This window comes from Rhipicephalus microplus, chromosome 1, assembly GCF_043290135.1.
Source record: "Rhipicephalus microplus isolate Deutch F79 chromosome 1, USDA_Rmic, whole genome shotgun sequence".
NCBI lineage: Eukaryota > Metazoa > Arthropoda > Arachnida > Ixodida > Ixodidae > Rhipicephalus > Rhipicephalus microplus.
Window position 1 is genome coordinate 52,842,642 of NC_134700.1, and position 20,937 is coordinate 52,863,578.

General features: G+C 49.5%; 2 protein-coding genes across 8 annotated transcripts in view; both read left to right on the forward strand.

The window, feature by feature from the left end:
- LOC119177780 (putative thiopurine S-methyltransferase) overlaps positions 1 to 20,937 on the forward strand; it is a 428,663-nt gene that overhangs the window by 368,647 nt on the left and 39,079 nt on the right. For 6 of the 7 annotated variants that reach the window (XM_075868279.1, XM_075868504.1, XM_075868326.1 and 3 more), the window contains 2 exons: positions 8,643 to 8,717; positions 8,776 to 8,861. In XM_075868279.1, the coding sequence (XP_075724394.1) occupies positions 8,643 to 8,717; positions 8,776 to 8,861 (161 nt within the window). The remainder of the gene's footprint in view (positions 1 to 8,642; positions 8,718 to 8,775; positions 8,862 to 20,937) is intronic. The other variant, XM_075868630.1, reaches the window with a different exon arrangement.
- Positions 962 to 5,711, forward strand: LOC142766981 (uncharacterized). Its single transcript, XM_075868215.1, has 2 exons — positions 962 to 2,224; positions 2,258 to 5,711. Exons 1-2 carry the CDS (start codon positions 1,993 to 1,995, stop codon positions 4,516 to 4,518), a joined length of 2,493 nt encoding a protein of 830 aa, XP_075724330.1. The 5' UTR covers positions 962 to 1,992; the 3' UTR covers positions 4,519 to 5,711.

Consider the following 20,937-nt stretch of genomic DNA (forward strand, 5'->3'; position numbering starts at 1 on the left):
TAGCAGGCTGCGAGCGCAGGGTCAATGAACCGGCATGAAGAAGCAAAATGTGGGTTCCGCCTTCCAGCCATCTCAGGCGAACGTGAATTCACGAAAACCTGACAGCTTCGAACATGAAAGCGTTTTGTGCCGGTGTCCACCCACGCACCACTGACGTATTTCCGTCACAGATATGGCGTGGTAAAGTATATATACTAACATATTGTGAAGAAAACTAAAAGAAAATGTTTTTTTCAACTAGCACCGAACCTACGACTATTCTCTTCGCATCGCGTTGCACGAAACTCCTAGGTCGTGGCACGTATGTTTCTATTTTGCTAATGGGTCGACCCATTTATGTACAGCCACGTGAATCTTGACCCTATCGGGCACGAGCGCTAACTTCTTGTGCGTCAGTGCTGTACGACGGACCCAAGTTCTGAATAGGTCGAGAGTAAGGGCACGCCCAGGAAGCGCGCTCAGCTGAGCCCATCGTCTGCTTAGCTGTTATTTCGTGATTTGATTAATATGTGGGTTTTAACGTCTCAAAACCACCAATTGATTATCAGACACGCTGTTATTTCGTGAGATCGTCACCCTGCATTAACTCACTTCAGACCAATAGGCTGTGTGACTTGCCCTTATCTTTCATTCCGAATATCAGCAAGCAACCCAGGTAAAAAAAAAATCTGCAGATAAGTCACACACCCCCGTGCATGATATAATCTAAAAAATGTGAATCGTCCAAAGTGAATTAATGTATGGTGACGTTCTCACAAAGGAACAGCCAAGCAGATGATGGGCCCAGCTGGGCGCGCATCGTGGGCATGCGCTTTCTCTCGCCGTGTTTGCTACTTGGCTCCATCGTACGGCGCTGACGCACAAAAAAGTCGGCGCTTTTGTCATCTGTAGTAAGATGGCGCAAAAAGCGTCCGTTGGGCCCGCTCTGAAGGTTGTCGCCCCAGGTGTTGTGATGCACGTGCGCCTTGTTATGCCAGCGAGTCCTCGTCAAACGACCGTGCCTCTGAAAAAGGCAATCTGGGTCAAGGCCAGCCCGCCGTCTGCCCGACGCGAACATCTCAACGGCGTGAACACGCGCGGCGCCTCTCTCGCCCACGTGCATTGAGTCATCGGCGCACGTGACAGCGAGCCGGCGTTCTCGTGCCTGGTGGTCTGACGCATGGCGCGGCGACCCCCCATTGGCGGAATCTGCTCGGACGACCCGCGGCGCTTCTGATTGGACACTTTGGTTGGACCCGGTGCAAATAAAAGAAGCCCTGCGGCGCGTCGCGATCGGCGGTCCTATGTGAGAGGCGTCCCCGTGTCGGAGTGCCGACATGTGTGTGAGTCAGCGGTCTTAGGTGAAAGACTGACCTATGTGTTAGAGAGAAGAGCTCGGCTCTTCGAGTCTCTGTCGGCCCCAGTGCCGAAATTGTAACGCCTCTGTAAATATGCTGTACATAAACCTTGTTTAACTCACCGTCGTCTCGTCCGCTCGTCTTATCAGCTCTGCGCAGAAGCAGTCGCGAGCTGATAAACATACGCTACCAAACGGCTGGTGACCTTCCCGGCGGAGTTGAAAGCAGTGGCGCCTCCGGGGCCGTGTTGGCGTCGCCGTCTTTCGCAACAGTGGTGGCTTCGGCGGGATCGGTCCGCCGGTTCTCAACAGTGGAGGTCAGCGGCGGGATAGGCCCGGCGCTACGCAACAGTGGTTGGCAGCTGCGGGATCGGCCGGCGTCAGCGACATGGATGCGGTGAGTGCCTGATGTTTTCCCCTCAGTTCACCAGACTACTCTAGCTCAGGTTGTAGTAGTTTAGAGAAGGGCTGTGTGAAGCATTGAAGTGAGCTTTGATCGTTTCAAGCCAAGTCGAAGCGCTTTGAAACCAAAGTTAATGCGGAGGGGGTAAACACGGGAGTGTGAAAAATTGCTTGCGCGTCTTGCTAGTAGGCTTATAGTGGGTACGGCAAGTAGATTCTTAACAGGGGCAAACAGCAAGAGGCTAGTGTGAACGATGGAGAACCTTAAAGTGAAGGAACTCATCGAAATTTGTGAGGAACTCGGCATTACTTTGGGCCGTGCGAAACGAAAGCAAGCGATCCTTGAGATCATGAAGGATGAGGGAGTGTCGGCTGAGGAAGTCGATGAGGCCTGGGTGGATATCAAAGCACGCCGTGAGGAGGCTGAAAGGCGAGAAGTAGAAGCTCGCGAACGTGAGGAGGCTGAAAGGCGCGAAGCTCGCGAACGTGAAGAAAGGCGAGAAGCTCGCGAACGTGAAGAAGCTGAAAGGCGCGAAGCTCGCGAACGTGAAGAAGCTGAAAGGCGCGAACGTCGCGAGGAGGCCGAGAGACAAGAGCGCCTAGAGATGAAACGACTAGAATTGGCAATCCTACAGTGTTCGCAGGCGCCTAGCGTAGCTTCTCCGACGATTCAGGTCAGCGGTTTTAGAATTCGGGACCAACTGCCACCGTTCGTAGTAGGCGAGGACATGGCGAAGTATCTCGTCAAGTTTGAACACGTCTGTGAGCGAAACGCTTTGGAGCGGTCTCTTTGGGCGCAGAACCTGTTAGCTCTTCTTCCCGGCGAAGTGTCCGACGCATTAACTTGCTTGTCTAGGGAAGCGTTTGAGAGCTATGACGAGGTTAAGGAAGTGCTCTTGAGACGTTATAAGTTGTCACCCGAGGCTTTCAGGCAAAGGTTCCGGTATGCTGAAAAGGGGAATGAGTCACACGTTGACTTCGCGTTTCGTCTTAAGGCCGATTTAATTGAATGGCTCAAGGGCGAAGGTGTTTATGACGACCGCGATAGAGTGGTGGAATGCGTTGCATTGGAGCAATTCTACCGCTGCATCGAGGATAATGTCAGGCTTTGGCTGCAGGACAGACTTAGTGAAGTACAGCTAAACAAGGCAGCAGAGTTAGCTGAGGAGTATTATACTCGCCGAAAGTTGCACAGCAGGGCAGTGCGCGTTGAAAAAGATGAGAGAAAAGAGGGCTTTTCAAGGAAACCTGATCAACGGAAACCCGTTCCGCACCGTAATTTCAAAAAGGACCCATCTCTTACTAAGGACAGTGTAGGGGAAGGGCAAGCAGAAGCGCAGAAATCGAGTGAGGTTTCTACCACACAGGCATTTGAATCGGAAAACAAACGGAAGCCGCTAATCTGCTACAACTGTAAAAAGGAAGGGCACATCGCGAGAAACTGTCAGGAAAAGTTTGCCTTCGCAACGATCCGAGAATCAGAAAAAAACATTCGGTTGTTGGAGCCGTATCTCCAAGAAATTAGGGTGAATAAGAAAACGTGCCGAGCACTTAGAGACTCAGCGGCAACCATGGACGTTGTCCATCCTTCATTGGTGTCTCCGGATGACTTCACAGGAGAATGCGCGTGGATCAGGCAGGTCGCCGAGGAGCAGAGTGTTCGCTTACCAATCGCCACCGTTGTCATTGAAGGCCCGTTCGGTAAGCTTTGCACCGAAGCAGCTGTGTCTGCCGCGCTGAACGATCGTTTTTCTTATCTTTTCTCCAACAACTCGGAGCAGCTTCTCAAAGAGCAGGGCAAATCGTTCTTCCCCAACTTAGCGTGCATGGCTCTCACGCGATCGCAAGCGCGGAAGCTATCGCGGCAGCTTGATCTGGTTCCATGCGGTGAACTCTCAAGTGACCTTGTCGGCGGGTCGACGGAACCCCAGAAAGGAAAGTTTCCGCATGAGTCATGGGAGCAGTCACGCGAGCGGCCCGTCGTCGACACGACCGGCGCGGTTTCCGGAGAAAGGGGAGACGACGTGGCGCCATTGAGTCAGAGCGAGAGGGTTGCAACGCTCTCGCCTGTAGCGGAAAGTTGGAGCGAGCTGCCGAGAGTTGATCGAGAGACGCTCATTGGAGAGCAACGTGAGGATTTCTCGATTGAAGCGCTAGTGGAAAGCCAAATTGAAGCGCGAGTGGAAAGCCAGAAAAACGCGGCAAAAGTGCTGTCGAAGGAGCACTACGAGAAATCGGGGAAGAAGCGCGCTTTTGAAGTTGATAATCAGGTAATGCGGCTGCAGCCACCCAAAAGGAACAAGCTTGAGGTTGATTGGGAAGGGCCCGCCACAGTATTATCGAAGCCTTGCGATACAACTTATGAGGTGCAAGTAGGAAGGCGGCAGAACAAAATTTACAACTTGATGAAACCCAATGTTCAACATCAAGCGGTCGTAAATCAGCTGTTGAAGGCTTCAGAGGAAGAGGGAGCAGAAATTTTGAGTTCTAGTGAGGTAATTGAAGGGGGATCGAAAGTAATCCGGGAGCAGATAAACCTAGAGCCTAGCTTAAGTGAAGGAGGACCTGAGAAAGAGGACCTGAGAAAGATTGGTTCCGAGTTTGAAGACGTGTTTTCGGACCGCCCCGAAAACACGAGGCTGATCGAACACGATATCGAGCTAAGCGGTGAGGAGTCAATCCGTAGCAAGCCGTATCGTTGTTCCCATGTGCAACGTCGAAAGTGTGAGCCGCTCTTGGTGCCGCATAGGTATCGTCGCCTAAAAGTGGCCGGTTACTGAAGTGGAGCATGTTGCTCCACAGCGCAACTTTGACGTTCGCTATAAAAGAAAAAAAATAAAGGAAAGGTAAACGCTAATGCAGGTGCATTGAGCAGTGCGTTCCAGCTAGTAACTTCTCAACCTTTCGGTTTCTGGCTGGCGATTCGGGGCAAAATTTTGACCTCATCACGACCTGGGCTGAGCGCTCTCGTTTAGAGTGATCTCAAGGGGCCAACTTTATGTGGTATTCTAATTCGTTACGTTGTTGTACGTGGGAAAAAAAATTGAGTTGTCATTTTAAGAGTCTTTTGTCCCACATGTGCCTCTTGATGTAGAGGGAACGAAATTCCGATAGACACGTAGATAGGTATATGTTGTTCTATACTTTGTCTGGTGTTCTGTTGGGTGACCGAGGGCACTTGCTTGTGTCGTGTGTTGTCTGTTGTCGAACCGTTCTTAGCAAGTTGCAGAACCATCGACAAGTGCTGAAACCGAAGATGGTCGGAAGAGACGAGCGAAGTTGGCCAGCAAGTTGTGGCGACAAGCCCGTGGAGCTGGGATCCGTCGTCAAAATGGGATGTGTTCCCGGAACAGTCTGGAGCTGTAGTTTCCCCATGGCCCTGGAGGCGAACCTGGAGGGACCAGGCGAACGAGCGCACCTGACATCCGAGCCCCGTGGAAGCAGCTCGTCTTTCCGGTGCATTGTCTGGCGGCGGGGGTGCTGTTATGCCAGCGAGTCCTCGTCAAACGACCGTGCCTCTGAAAAAGGCAATCTGGGTCAAGGCCAGCCCGCCGTCTGCCCGACGCGAACATCTCAACGGCGTGAACACGCGCGGCGCCTCTCTCGCCCACGTGCATTGAGTCATCGGCGCACGTGACAGCGAGCCGGCGTTCTCGTGCCTGGTGGTCTGACGCATGGCGCGGCGACCCCCCATTGGCGGAATCTGCTCGGACGACCCGCGGCGCTTCTGATTGGACACTTTGGTTGGACCCGGTGCAAATAAAAGAAGCCCTGCGGCGCGTCGCGATCGGCGGTCCTATGTGAGAGGCGTCCCCGTGTCGGAGTGCCGACATGTGTGTGAGTCAGCGGTCTTAGGTGAAAGACTGACCTATGTGTTAGAGAGAAGAGCTCGGCTCTTCGAGTCTCTGTCGGCCCCAGTGCCGAAATTGTAACGCCTCTGTAAATATGCTGTACATAAACCTTGTTTAACTCACCGTCGTCTCGTCCGCTCGTCTTATCAGCTCTGCGCAGAAGCAGTCGCGAGCTGATAAACATACGCTACCAAACGGCTGGTGACCTTCCCGGCGGAGTTGAAAGCAGTGGCGCCTCCGGGGCCGTGTTGGCGTCGCCGTCTTTCGCAACAGTGGTGGCTTCGGCGGGATCGGTCCGCCGGTTCTCAACAGTGGAGGTCAGCGGCGGGATAGGCCCGGCGCTACGCAACAGCCTCTACTGGGCATGGTCCCTCGAGCGCGCGCGCTCATCTCGTGCGTCGGGCCGATTGGCGCTTCGTACCTCTTCTGCTTCCCCGCAAGTAGGCTTCAAAGTAATAGTGTTCAAATACAGCACAAAGGTCACTTATCTCGTTGCCGTGGCCTCGTTTACGAAAGGATCACGCTACTCACAAAAAAGTAGTAACAATTTTGACAGTTGTTGGCGCTCCCCCTATGCATACTTGTGCGCTAGTTTGTTTCGTGTGTCTCTCTTTGTATTTCACCAGCGCGCTTAAAGTTTCGGAAAGTGACATTTGTTAGTGCTCGTCATGTATATGCTCATTTCGAGCTTTCTTTGTGCTTGAGATGTACGCCGCAAATGTCGAGCTGCATGCCATTCTTCGCGTGATAATAAAATTTGTAATTGTAGTATTCATTATTTCGCCCTTCTGGCCGAACAATGCTCAATACACGCTCAACTGGCCCTGAGAAAACACGTGCCACTTCGTCTTATACTTGTTCCTGAACAAAAGAATTAACCACGTTTCTTTCTTCATTGATGCGCGTCATTTTTGGCATCAGTGCTTCGGTGCACGTGAAACTTGCGCGCAATCTGAAATTTTTTTTCGATGCAAAATTTCCGGAATGAGTGCAACATGGCGATTTTAGGTTTCATTGGGAAAGATATAAAAATCAACGTAATTATAAAACATCTTTTACATCAAAAAAGAAAAAAAACGATACATTTTGGGTCCCACTTGGACCCTTCTTCAGAGGTGACTGAGGGGCGCGTCAGGGTTTATGAAGCCCTCTTCTCTTCAAGTCGGGAAGTCAAGCTTGTTTTGAGGGACGTGCCATAGTCTATTCAAGTAGACCCTGCCGAGTTGTGTCACCTTTTCAATTACACATAAAATTACAAATGAAGATGCGGAGACCTTCAATTCACAGAACACTTCCGGAGTAGATTTACCGGGTGTTGCCGGATTTACCAGGACCAGAAGCAGCATTTTGTGTAGTCCTGGCACATTCAAGCAACGCCCACTATCATAACCCAGTCAGCAGATGCCCGGTCGAACGTACTTTTAACGGACTACGACTTCGCACTCATAACAAGTGTGACGCCCCGACTCGAAGAGAAGAAGAATTTATCAACTGCGATGATCTGAGTCCCGAAGTCTCGAGTCCGAAATCAACTCGAAACATGTTTTTATACGTGAAGCACTTCGCGAACAGAAGGTACGTTACTCTCTATCTCCGTATCTATTCATCTAGCTATCTATCTACCTATCTATCTAGCCCCATACATGTGGGTGTTCTCGCAATCACCGCCTTAACACTTTCGACTGTGGGTGAGCCCAAATTATTTTGGGAGGGTAAGATGGCTCGACGAATATGACTCGCTGACCATGACATGAAGCATGTAACAATGCCGTCACATATGTCGTAAAACACTTTCCGCCAGACGAGTGTGGGACATGCCCCTATACCTCTGCTGGGTATGTGTCATGTGTGATTGAGTGTTCATGCATACAGTAGAGCGACATGAACAGACACTGGTATTTTTAAAGCGAGAGCATCATGACAAAAGTCAACACCATGGCCATTGACCCGACTTATGCAAATAGATGTTTCACAGAATTCCAGTAGGAATCGAACGCAAGCATTTCTCGTGCCAATCAAGTATTATAGTACAGAGCCAGGCCAGGTTTCAATATCACTTTGGTAAAAGACACTATTCAGACCTGATTGATTGATATGTAGGGTTTAACGTCCCAAAATCACTATATGATTATGAGAGACGCCGTAGTGGAGGGCTCAGGAAATTTAGACCACCTGGGGTTCTTTAACGTGCACCAAAATCTGAGCACACGGGCCTACAACATTTCCACCTCCATCGGAAATGCAGCCGCCGCCGCTGGGATCCGAACCCGCGCTCTGCGGGTCAGCAGCCGAGTACCTTAGCCACTAGACCACCGCGGCGGGGCAGGCACTATTCAGACCTAATGCTGGTGAATTGTCAATAGTAGTTGCTATGCTGATTATCCAATTTTATAAACTTTTCATATGTACTGCAATGATACAGCCGTCTAATCGGGCTAATGTCAACTTAGTTAAATGCTGCATTGAAGTTTATATATGTACTAGTATCCACGGCTACCATCCTCGCGAGCACAAGCGCTACATATCAACTTACGCATCTGATATTGCTAACACTCATGTGACTGCTCGCATCGTTATGCAAGTGTTAACAACTCGTCATATAGACTTATGCGAATTTTGAACATGTTATCTTTCTGTGAAAGGTTTGTAGATATCTTCAGTGTCATTTCGTAATGTTTCGCTAATTACAACACACAGACCTTCATATCCGAAGCTTAACATACGTCGATTCCCTATGTATATTCCGAATTTCTTTTGTTTGCAATCTAAAAGAACTTTTTACATTTGATGATTACATTGGTTGGTGTCACTTTTCCAATGATTTGCTTCCCAGTGACACAAGAACCTGGCCGATGTTGACCTCTACATTTCATGTTTACATTAGTAATGAAAGTATTGTATAAACATCTTTGAACTATTTGTTACCATTCATGTAATGCGATAGAAAGCGAGCAGTTAGGCTGTAAAGAGAAGAATAAAATGCTGTGATTGAAAAATATTACAATAGCTGTACAAGCCAACACGTGAAATTTTGAGGAAATGCCTATGTTCAGAGAATGCGAAGGCACCATGGATATCGTGTGGGACCGTGGTGGCCTGGTGTCTATCAAGGAGGAGGACAGAGAAAGGTGAGCGATAAAAACTGTGGCCTGTGCGTCTGTGTAAACTGCGTGTGCTCCGGCGCAGGTACGTCGCTCTCCTGAAGTCTCTTCTGGCACCTGATTTTTCTTACGCTTTGTATGCCACCGAGTACGAAGACACTTCATTCGAAGGTAAGCATTTATTACCCGAACAGAATTTCATGACAATATTAGAAAAACTGGCAAAGTGAAGAGAAGGGCACAAGTAACTATTTAGCAATCCTGCCAAACCGCAATAATTCTACAGTGCATAAGTGCATACGAATACAATGTACTCAAAGATGAGAAATACAGAAATACTTTAACTGTTTGTATTTATCTATCTATCTATCTATCTATCTATCTATCTATCTATCTATCTATCTATCTATTTACTATATATCTATTTATATCCCCGCCTACGTCTTGATGTTCTCGCGATCACCTCCGTAATTTGGGGTAGACCAAAATTATGATGGGAGGGTAAGGAGATTTGATCATTATGACTGATTAGTCATGCCATAAATATTCTGAAAACCCTATCGCGTATGACATCGTACTCTTTCCTCCAGATACGTGTGGCACACATCGTTATACCCTGGGCAGAGGTATGCGGGTATGTGCCACAGCTATTCGACAATTTATATCTACCAAAGAATGGCATGAACAAACATTGGTCATTTAAGTAAGGAGCGTTAAAGGGCCAATCAATAAGCTCCAACTTTTTTTGCACCGCCCAAACAAGCTCGGAAATTCGTAGAGTAGCTCAGAGCGATCGCGTTTTTTAAATATTACACAGTTGCGCGCTGCGCAGAGCCTCCATTCCGAAAAACAAGTCCCTCAATCCTTTCTTATGGCTGACCAATGCTCCTTCCTCGCGCAGTGACGATAACTCGGCGATTGGCGACGTGACACAGCACGCATCTCGTCGATTTTTCTAAACCAGGCCTCAACAAACAGTAGCGAATTCAATGACATTTCCAGTTCCTACCCACACCTACAAAAGATCCGTTCAATGATACAAATTGTGCAGCTCCCCATAGGCTCCTTGTATCAAAATCCGTACACGCCACTGGCCCATTTTTTGGTAGGGAGCATATTTTCACGGAACCTGTTGATCAGCATACCCGCTATTGAACGCATTATTTGTGTTTTGTGTTGTTGCTCCCAGGTGGCGTGACAGTCTGCTCTTGAAAAATCGAGCTCTCAAAAAATCGGGCCAACTTCATGTCCGGGTTTTGAAACGGAGTTTTGCTGCAAACGTTGTCAGCTGCAAATTGAGCGACTGGGCTGCGGTCAAGCACCAACTCCGGGTAAACAGTAAACAACCAGGCATCACAGTAATTGGAAGTGCGTTGCGATTGATCGGGTTCACCGAGGACGTCAATATCTGGCGTCTTGTACATGACTGAAGTGGGTGAAGTCAGAACGATGGTACGCTTTCCCCTCCCTCTGAAGGAGAAGGGTGGCGAGGCCATGCTAAAATTTTAAACCAGCTGAAAGTGATAAGTGATGTTCTAGACCCTGTCTCTTCTTTAATTGTCAAAATTCTTGCGGCAGCTTGTTGACGAAGTAAAAGTGCACATATTTTTCTTGATAAGTGTTTTTCATTTTTGTGGATGTTTACTGGTCCTTTAAGAGAAACAGCTATCAGCGACTTTACCAGAGGAAAACAAAGAATATGTGCCATGGTTTTAGCGGAAATCAAAACCTAATCATTCCGAGTGGAAATAAAGCATTCTACCTTGTGCCACACCAGACCTCAGAACTCATTTGAAAAAAGATCCTATGAAAATGTACTGTTGGCTAACATCTCACTAATAGCGTCTCGCCACAGCGGGCGTACGTCTGCTGTGGTTGCCCTGCTGTGCATAAAGCTTTATAAACAGTACACATATAAACACACACTTAAAAAGCATTACAGCTATTAACTAAAAGGCCAGATAGACATAGACATAGCAATTTATTTTCTGTTTTTCGTGTATTGTGTTTCACTGAATGCTACAAACTCAAAGTGATGGTTCTTATTTATAATCGTATAAAACAAGGTTTTGCATCATTCAGCAATATGTACCTCACTAGTCACATTGAATATAACTTACGAAGGACGTCACTTGTTTCAGCACGATCTAGAACAAATTAAGGTACCCAAACACTTGACCATCAAATTGTAGATATATGTAGCAGTTTACCTTCTGTAGTAGAATTATCACAGATAAACAGATCTGTACATCATTTTAAAAAGAAAGTAAGATTACTCTTCGATCCAGCATGAAGTGCTTGATGCAATGTGTTTTGCCACTTGCGATGTATACTTTTGTTCACCAGGTTGTACTTCTCTGCGTTTCATTTGTTAAGCTACGCACATTGGTAGCTCCACTTGAATTCTGAATTATAATAGATACTATTGCATCTTTTCATTCATTAAATCTATTCACAACTTTATTCTGATGGACATATCAACGTGAAATGGTTTTTAAAGATTTTCGTAATTTTATAGAAAAATTTCTTGAAATTCTATGCCTTCTCTACAGTGATGCTGATGAACTGTGCTGTACTAGATGTTTTTCGCTTTCCTCACCACTGTCCTTGTTTTTGTTCTGGTTTTATGGTTTTTTGGTTTTTTGTTCATGAAACTGTGTACACGAGTATATGTCTCACTCCTTGTTTTTTGTTTTCTTTTTTTGTTCACGAGTTGGGTTATAGGCATAGTCAGGAAACTGTTTCGTCTGTTCTCTTTTTCCTCATCTCGGTGGCATGTAACTGTTGTGTACACATGCCAGAATAAAGTATTATTATATTATTATAATATATGTACATCAACAATACAGTCTCCACGTCAATTTAGCGTAAATTGTACTTCACCACCAGTCACTGAAGTTGGTCTACGTTTTAACAAGACTGTTTGTTGCCAGAGTTCTTACGGCTACAATGGGATACCGAAATAAAATTGAAAAAAAAATCACGAAACTAGCAAATTTCGCTCGGAAGATTCGGCTGTTACGGTAAACACTTAATTTTTTGTATTTTTGACCATTTCGCTGTATTTTCGATGAATGGTCACCACGCGGCGCCTGCAGGTGAATGCGAGTCATGAAGTAACAATCGCCAAGGCACATGCAGGATGCTCGTGTTCCTGTCCCAATCTTCCTTTTCTCCACCTCTTCTTCCCTCACACTCCCTCGTCCACGAAAGCGCTAATGCTGTTCCCTGCCACGACGGCCTTGTGGCTAACAATCTCGCGCGCCCTTCACGCTGGCCGTCCCATCACCGGCGAGCATCACTTTAAGTGTACCTTCCCTTGACTGGAGTCCAATCGAAGCGCCACACCCCACTCAGTGCTTTGACGCAGGAGGTGGCGGCGCGAATTGACGGGGACCTGGCCGGGGCTAGTGAGGACGCAAGTGTTTACTGACTGGTCCGTCCTGCTTGATGGCTCAGCTGCAGCTGCCTGCATAGTCCCTCAGTTTGGCATAGAGTGACAATGCCGCATGCGGTAGTATGCATCCTCAACAACAGGTGAGGTAGTTGGGCTTCTGTTGGCTGCCGGCCTCTTATGTGAGTCGTCAGCCATCCCGCAAACCGCAGTATTCTGCGATTCAAAGCCTGCCCTGAGCCAGCTTGCGTGGGAGAAACGTGGTACGCTCCTGGCTAAGCGCACTCCGCGAAGCCTACTTGCCCTTCAAGAGCATGGCTGTGACATTCTGCTTTAGTGGTTTCCTTCACACGCCGTCATCGCGGGAAACGAGGGTGCTGACGAACTTGCTAAAAGAGCGGACTCCGCGAGACCCCGCTAATGTACTACGTCAGCTCCTTCGACTCGGCATGTAGAAACCTTCACCGGGAGTTAACGCGGGGGCATCCTGACAGTCGCGTTGCCGCAGAACGCCTCCCTTTTCCCATGCCAGTGACTGGTTTCACCCGCCGCGATCGAGGAGACTTCCTTGTCCTAAGGACCGGCTCCGCTGAATGTCCAGCTACATGGAAGCATCGTCTGCGAGGCGCGAGCACTCCGAACTGCGCTGACTGCAGCGCGTATGAAACGCTGTCTGACCTCTTGTGCAAGTGTTCTGCTCTTGGTGATGCGCGCCAGTAGCTCGTCGAGAAATAGCGTCTTATCGGACTGCCATGTGTGACCGTGCCGGACATCCTATGTCCAACCAGCTACGAAGACCATCGCCGCTCTGCTCTCGCGGCCTTACTCAATTTTATTGAGAACAGCAACTTGACCAAGCCACTTTCATAAGGTGGTCGCCACGTAGAATCGTGTCCTCTTCTAATCACGCAGTTTTCTTTTAGGGGCGATGCTGCTTAATATAACCTTGTGACTAGTCACGCGTTATTGAGAGAAGAAGAAAAGAGAAAGAAAAGAAGGCAAAAGAAATGAATGACCATTTCTCATCTCAATTCCTCGATGGCGTTGTTCTTACACTACTCTCCGATTGGCTGCTGCGCCTGCATTGCCGATGAGTGCCTCTATCAGTCACCTGGATATTCACGTTACGTGGCGGATCGTTGGTGGAGCATGGATTAAGCAAAACCGCGGGTACGTTGATGACGCTTGCGCTCGGCTTCTTAGGCTCACATTTCATCGGCGTTACCAGTGCGCCGCTGCATAGTGCGCGAACGAGTGCCTCTCTCAGCCTTCTGGATAGTCACCATATGCGGCGGGTTATTGGTGGGCCATGAACGAAGCAGAGCGGCAGGCACGTTGAAGACGGTTGTGCTCGGCTTCCTTGGCTCGCGTCTCGTCGGTGTTACCCACACGCCATCTGCATTCTCGAACGTGATTGTATGCAAGGAAGCATGTACAGATAGACGGACGCACGAAGGGATGAACGATTTGTCCCCTCATCATCATTCACATCCATGAATAGGCTATGATTTTTTCTGCTCCTTGATGTAACCCCCCAACCTTCTTCTACCTTACACAATTTCTTCACTTTCACTGCCCTTCAATCCGCGTTCCCCGTGAGTGTATCGGTTGAGATTTCCACACGCAGTAGACAGCTATTGTGCACTCCACATGCCATTTTTTACCTTTCTGCCTTTCTATAAAGAATCACCCCCCCACCCAGGTGCATTGTTCGCTACTGGTGCTATTCATACCGGGTCTGGGAACCGTCAGGGGAGAAGATCAAATCGAGAGACGCGGGCGACGGCTGGCATTGTTGGCTTGGCCGCTTCGGGTGTTTGTGAGACTGTCACAAAACGAGCGCTCAAAAAGGGCGCGCCGCCAAATTCACGCGAGGAAGCGCCGGAAAAACGCTTCGAGGTCAACAATAAAAACAAGAAAACAAGCATTGAAAGACTCCCTGGGCACGCGTCCCTCTCCCCTCGGAAGCGTAGGTACGCCGACAAACCTCCTCACATAGCAGCCGAGCAAGCCCTGGAAATTTCTCGATGGAAAGGGGCGTGGTGTCCGGGTTGCGTCATCCATCGCGGACGCCCGTCGAACTGTCTCGCACTTTCCCCCAGCCTTCGCTGCGCATCGCTCCGACGAAATGATGAGAACTTTCCGGAATCTCACACGGAAGGCATTTAACCGAGCAGCAGAGATGGGAGATCAGGAGAAGAAGGAAGTTAGCGCCAGTGTGCGTGGGGTTATTCCGCCGCGTCTGTCGGTGAAGGTTTTGTCCTTAGTGACAAAGCAGGAGAAGAAGAAAGTATGCGCCAGAGTGCGTAGGGTGTTCCGCCTTGTGGGCGAAGCCTTTTGTCTTCCGTGACAAAGGAGGAGAAGTAGAGGATTTCCACCTGGGGGGTGAAGACTCGAGCTACAGACAAGAGTATGTGTCTACGGCTATCGAGTAAAGACGCCTGGCAACAGCTGCGTGTGTGAAGCCAACATGTTTCCGGCGAAGAAGTTTGGAGCCTGGAAAGTGGCCAATTGAAGACGCGAGGGTTCCTGGAAGAGAAACTTCGGGGGCAGCGGAACGACAACAACGCTGGACTTTGTGTGAGTGATTCTCGGAAGAGTATCATCCAGACTTTTTTTCAAGAACTTAGGACTGAATAAGTTTCCTAACTCTTTAGTCTTTAAGTGTCTTGGTTGTTCGATGCATGCGACTGCATTGTAGTGCGTATTGTTGTCTGTGTCCGTTGTTTCGAGTGTGGCTGATTGTACTGTGTAGTACATTGTTTGATTGAGACACATTGTATTCAACTACTGTCGAGTGCGCATACTTGTGTATCATTTTGATCTGCCATAATTGAGAATATAATTTTGTGTAGTGAAGAAGATGAATGCTACTCAGAAGGGCAGGGGGTATGACTCAGTCGGTGAAGAAGACGACGTTTGGTTGGCTGGGGACTCAGGCTGGTTCCGCCATTACCACTTGACGTGTCAAGACCGCTCTCCTGTTTTATAAAAGAGTGCAACTCTAAAACGCCTCATTATAATTGGTGGAGGTGCTGGGTAACGCCTAATCCTGGAACTGCGAAACCGTACGTTGCCTCCAGTTGCTACGATGTCCACGGACGATGATCAGCAGGCGGCCGCCTCGGCTCCAACTACTGCAGCTCCTGTCTGTCTTGGCTCTTTTTGGCAACGCGATCCACCTACCTTCAGTGGAACCGATGACAAAGACGCGGAAGACTGCCTCGACGAATACGACCGGGTGAGCAAGCACAACAAGTGGGACGATGCACACAAGCTCACTGTCGTCCAATTTTATTTGACCGACGTCGCCAGTCTGTGGTACCGCAATCACGAGAGAGACCTCCCCACCTGGTCGGCCTTCTGAACGGCGTTTGCGGACTTGTTTGGCCGTCCAGCACTTCGCAAACTACGGGCCGAACAGCGCTTGCGTACCAGGGCTCAGCAGAATGGTGAGCATTACACCAGTTATATTGAAGATGTGGTCGACCTTTGCCGGCGTGTCAACTCGGCCATGACAGAAGCCGAGAAGATCAAACACATCTTGAAAGGCGTGACTGACGACGCATTTCAGATGCTTGTCGCCAAAAGCCCGCAAACGGTAGCGGAAGTGATCCAACTGTGTCAGAGCTATGATGAGCTCTGGAAACAGCGTGACACCACTCGTCGTGCTACCGCGCCATGTGCAACCATCTCCGCTTTAACGTCGGCTGGCTCTATAGATCACACCACTTTGCTTCTCGAGAACAAGCAATTTGTACGAGAGGAGGTCGCACGCCAGTTGTCCCTCGTGCCTTATACCTCCGAAAGTGCCCCATCTACTTTAGCGCCATCAATACAGCGAGTAGTCCAGGAGCAAGTGTCCGAGGCGCTACCAACAGCTCACGCACCACCTGTGGCTGCTCCATTGACCTATGCCGAAGCACTGAACGGAACCCGACGTCCACCTGTCGCGAACGGCCACGTTTCTTTGTCGCGAACGCCTACGTCCACGCGTCCCTTTGTCGTACCGACTGAGCCTATGTACCAGGCTGCCCGTCCTATCTCCCGACCACCACCTCGACGCTTTCAGAACCCTTGGCGCACTCAAGACAACCGCCCCATATGCTTCGCCTGTGGAATTGCGGGTCACGTGGCACAATTTTGTCGACGGCGTGAGTTTTTCCTGCGTGACGACGTCAGGCCCAACAATAATGATTTACCCCCACGACCGGAGCCGGCTGTATATGGCGAGACTACCACCATGGACACATTTTCACCTCGCCGGAACTTCAACAGACACCGGTCGCCTTCACCTCAACGCCGTTCCCTTTCCCCTATGCTCCGTCGACCTCGCCCTGTCCCTGAGGAAAACTAGGAGCCGCGGTTCCGGGGGCAAGAACTGCGGATCTTTCGAACTCCACAAGACCTTGTTTTTCGCCGTCCAACGTCGTTGCTGTCTCCGTTGAAGGTATACCTGTTTTTGCATTGGTCGATACTGGCGCCGCAGTGTCTGTAATGACTGAAAAACTTTGCCGTCAACTAAAAAAAGTCACAATGCTTCTACACGACTTCGTTTTAAGCACTGCGAGCGAGCAACGAATTCGCCCTTTTGCTGCATGCACAGCACGTGTCGTTATTGCTGACAATATATATGTCGTCTAGTTCGTAGTGCTCCCGCAGTGTTCCCATGACATTATATTAGGCTGGGACTTTCTCTGCACTCATCATGCCGTCATCGACTGTGCTCGCGCGGAAGTGGAGTTCGCGCCGTTATGCGACGCTGCTTCACTCGACTCGTCCCTTTCACCTGCAAAAGTTTTCGTTGCCGCCGACACTTCGATACCCCCGTTCTCGTCCGCTCTAGTTCCGATTTCCTGTGACGTCTCTAGTGGCTCAACTGTTCTTTTTACGCCTTCTGTAACCGCTGTTCGCCGCAAGTGCTTCCTGATTCCTTTCGCCGTTCTGAATATTCACGATGGATCAAGTGCAATTTATGTATCAAATCCGTTTCCCTCGCCTTCCAAGTTACTGTGCGGAGAGTGCCTGGGCTTCGCCGATGACATTGATCCCTCGAGTGCACGTGTAGTTCCTGACCACTCGACTACGCTACCTATTGATGATGTTGATTGCTGCGCGTCATCCTCTTCCCCATCATTCACCGACGCAATTTCGCGCTGCATCGACCCCAACCTTACGGCCCAGCAGCGCACCGACATCATCGCCCTCCTCGAGCGCTTCCGTGCCAGCTTCGACCACCAGCAACTGACTTTGGGCCGTGCTTCCACTGTATCTCACGAAATCGACACTGGCCTTCACGCTCCTTTACGTAGGCGTCCGTATCGGGTATCGGCATCTGAGCGTCGCATAATCGCGGAACAAGTTGACGACATGTTGAAGCGAGGTGTTATTGAGCCCTCTAACAGCCCGTGGGCCTCCCCAGTTGTTCTAGTCAAGAAAAAGGATGGCTCAATAAGATTCTGCGTCGACTACCGCCGGTTGAATAAGATCACGCGCAAAGATGTTTACCCGCTACCTCGCATAGACGATGCCCTTGACTGCTTACAAGGCGCGGAGTTCTTCTCGTCACTAGATCTGCGTTCAGGTTATTGGCAGGTTCCCATGGCTGAGGCTGATCGCCCCAAGACGGCTTTTGTTACCCCTGATGGCTTATATGAATTTAACGTCATGCCATTTGGGCTCTGCAATGCGCCTGCCACTTTCGAGCGCATGATCGACAACATCCTCCGTGGCCTGAAATGACAGACATGTCTGTGCTATTTAGACGATGTTGTAATATTTTCAAGTGACTTTTCAACGCATCTTCAACGGCTCGAGACAGTGCTTACTTGCCTCACCGCCGCCGGTCTACAGCTCAACTTGAAGAAGTGCTGCTTCGGCGCTCGACAACTCCTAATTTTGGGCCATGTTGTATCTAGAGATGGCATTCTTCCGGATCTGACGAAACTCCGTGCCGTCGCCGAATTTCCCAAGCCGAAGACCTTAAAAGAACTTCGCAGCTTCCTCGGTTTATGTTCATATTTTCGTCGTTTTATTCGCAACTTCGCCTCCATCATATCGCCCTTGACTGACCTTCTTGCCGGCAACAAAGACCTTTCTAGTTGGTCGTCAGCTTGTGACGATGCATTTGCCACACTCCGCCACCTTCTTACGTCACCTCCTATACTGCGACATTTTGATCCTCTTGCCCGACGGAAATACACACGGATGCTAGCGGAGTTGGCCTCGGTGCTGTGCTCGCCCAGCGTAAACCTGGATTTGATGAGTACGTCGTCTCTTACGCCAGCCGTGCACTCACAAAAGCAGAAGCCAACTATTCAGTCACCGAAAAAGAGTGTCTAGCCATCATATGGGCCATAGGCAAGTTTCGACCATATCTTTACGGGCGCCCATTCAGCGTGGTTACAGATCATCATGCATTATGTTGGCTCTCCTCGTTAAAAGATCCCACCGGCCGGCTTGCCCGTTGGGCGCTTCGGCTACAAGAGTACGACATCCACGTCGTTTACCGATCTGGCCGAAAACATTCCGACGCAGACGCGTTGTCCCGATCACCTCTACGATGTAGTGACAAGCCGCCGTCTTCGCCTGCCCCCGACGTATCTGCACTTAGTGTCAGTGACATGCGACAGGAGCAACGAAAACATCCTTGGATCGCTTCACTTATCAACTTGTTGAATCGAACTCCCTCGCAAAATATCCCTAGAGGTATGCGCCGTCAAATACAGCACTTCCTTATCAGAGATGGTTTGCTATACAGACGTAATTATCTCTCCGAAGGACGCCAATGGCTTCTAGTCATTCCCAGAAGTCTCCGCTCAGACATATGCGCCTCCTTTCACGCCGACCCACAATGCGCCCATGCTGGAGTGTTAAAAACCTACACCCGCCTGTCCCACCGCTACTACTGGCGTGGAATGTATCGCTTCGTCCGTCGCTACGTACGTTCCTGTCTCGCTTGTCAACGCCGGAAGAATCCCACTCCAACTTCTCCAGCTCCACTACAACCCTTACCTTGTCCTGCCCGACCGTTTGACCATGTTGGTATTGCTCTGTATGGACCTCTTCCGATTACACCGGCTCGAAATCGCTGGGTAATCGTCGCTATCGATCACCTTACGCGCTACGCAGAAACTTCACCACTCTCTTCTGCGTCAGCCAGCGACGTCGGTCGTTTCATACTGCATCAGATCATTTTACGTCACGGTGCACCACGTGAACTCCTCAGTGACCGAGGGCGTGTGTTTTTGTCGGACGCTGTCGAATCGCTTCTCAAGGAATGCCAAGTCATTCATCGCACCACCACCGCGTATCATCCTCAAACAAATGGCATTACAGAAAGATTCAACCGTACATTAGGAGATATGCTGTCGATGTACGTCGCAACCGATCACACCAATTGGGACAGTATTCTCCCTTTTGTAACCTACGCGCATAATACTGCTGTCCAGACAATCACTGGTTTCTCGCCATATTTCCTCCTTTATGGTCGCGAGCCCTCTTGCACGCTAGACACCATCCTTCCTTACCACCCGGATGTTGCTGAGTCGACGACGATGTCACAAGCTGCTAAATACGTGGAAGAGTGTCGTCAGCTTGCCCGCTCCTTCACAAGTGCTGAACAGCAACGCCAGAAACACCACCGCGATAGCCCGACGCCTCCGGCTTTTTATGCATCGGATGAACTTGTCTGGCTTCGCATCCCTTCAACAAGCCCTGGTCTCTCAACGAAACTGATGTACAAGTATGACGGACCTTACCGTGTGGTTAAACAAACTTCACCCGTAAATTACATCGTGGAGCCGCTTTAACAGCCCCATGATCAACGACGCCGTGGACGTGAGACCGTCCACATAGACCGCCTAAAACCATATTACGATCCCTCTATTGTCTCCTGCCCATGAGTCGCCAGGATGGCTCTTTTCCGGAGGGGAGGAAAATGTAGTGAAGAAGATGAATGCTACTCAGAAGGGCAGGGGGTATGACTCAGTCGGTGAAGAAGACGACGTTTGGTTGGCTGGGGACTCAGGATGGTTCCGCCATTACCACTTGACGTGTCGTGACCGCTCTCCTGTTTTATAAAAGAGTGCAACTCTAAAACGCCTCATTATATTTGTTTTTTTTATCAACTCTCGGCTCTGACTTGTTCTTTGGGCCACAGCCGGCGTCCGCTGGTGCGCCAAATAGGACCACTTCTAAATTATCCGCGCTTCGTAGTGTGGTTCGGCGGGCCGATACTTCGGCCCTTGGATCGCCCGGCGATCCAAGGGCCGAAGGGCCTAGCCCGGCGATCGCCTCCCAAATTAACGGGACCTTTGACAGAGATCAATACGCCAGCTCCTGTAGCTTAAAGCATTGCCGCCAAATGCGGTACTTTAGGCAAAGAAACTTTAAAGACGAAATTTTCCTCTTCTACTTTCCACCTAGAAATAAGTTTGTCTTGGTTTTTCTTCAGGACCCAGTCGTTTGATTCGTTTAAAAAGGTTGGCGACAAATTCTGGTGGCTGGGATCGCTTAAACGACACACTTTAGACACGAAATACGACATAAACAGAGCCACGAAGCACACAATGACAAAACGGGCGGACTATTCTCTCATGCTACATTAGATTTTGCTCTGTGGGTGAGTTATATCGCGGCTAAAATGTGTATTGTGAGGAACCGGTTTATTCGGCCAGGCTCGAGCTCAATCACGCTGGTGATGATATTCTTAGATGAAGAAGATGTACAGGTGATGATGATTACAAAGAGAATAAAGAGTCATTCGCTTGTCGCGCTCACACTAATTCCCCCGCGCGGTGAAAGCGGCCACCTGGTCGCTTGACAGTATTATGAAATGCGTCGCGCATAAGG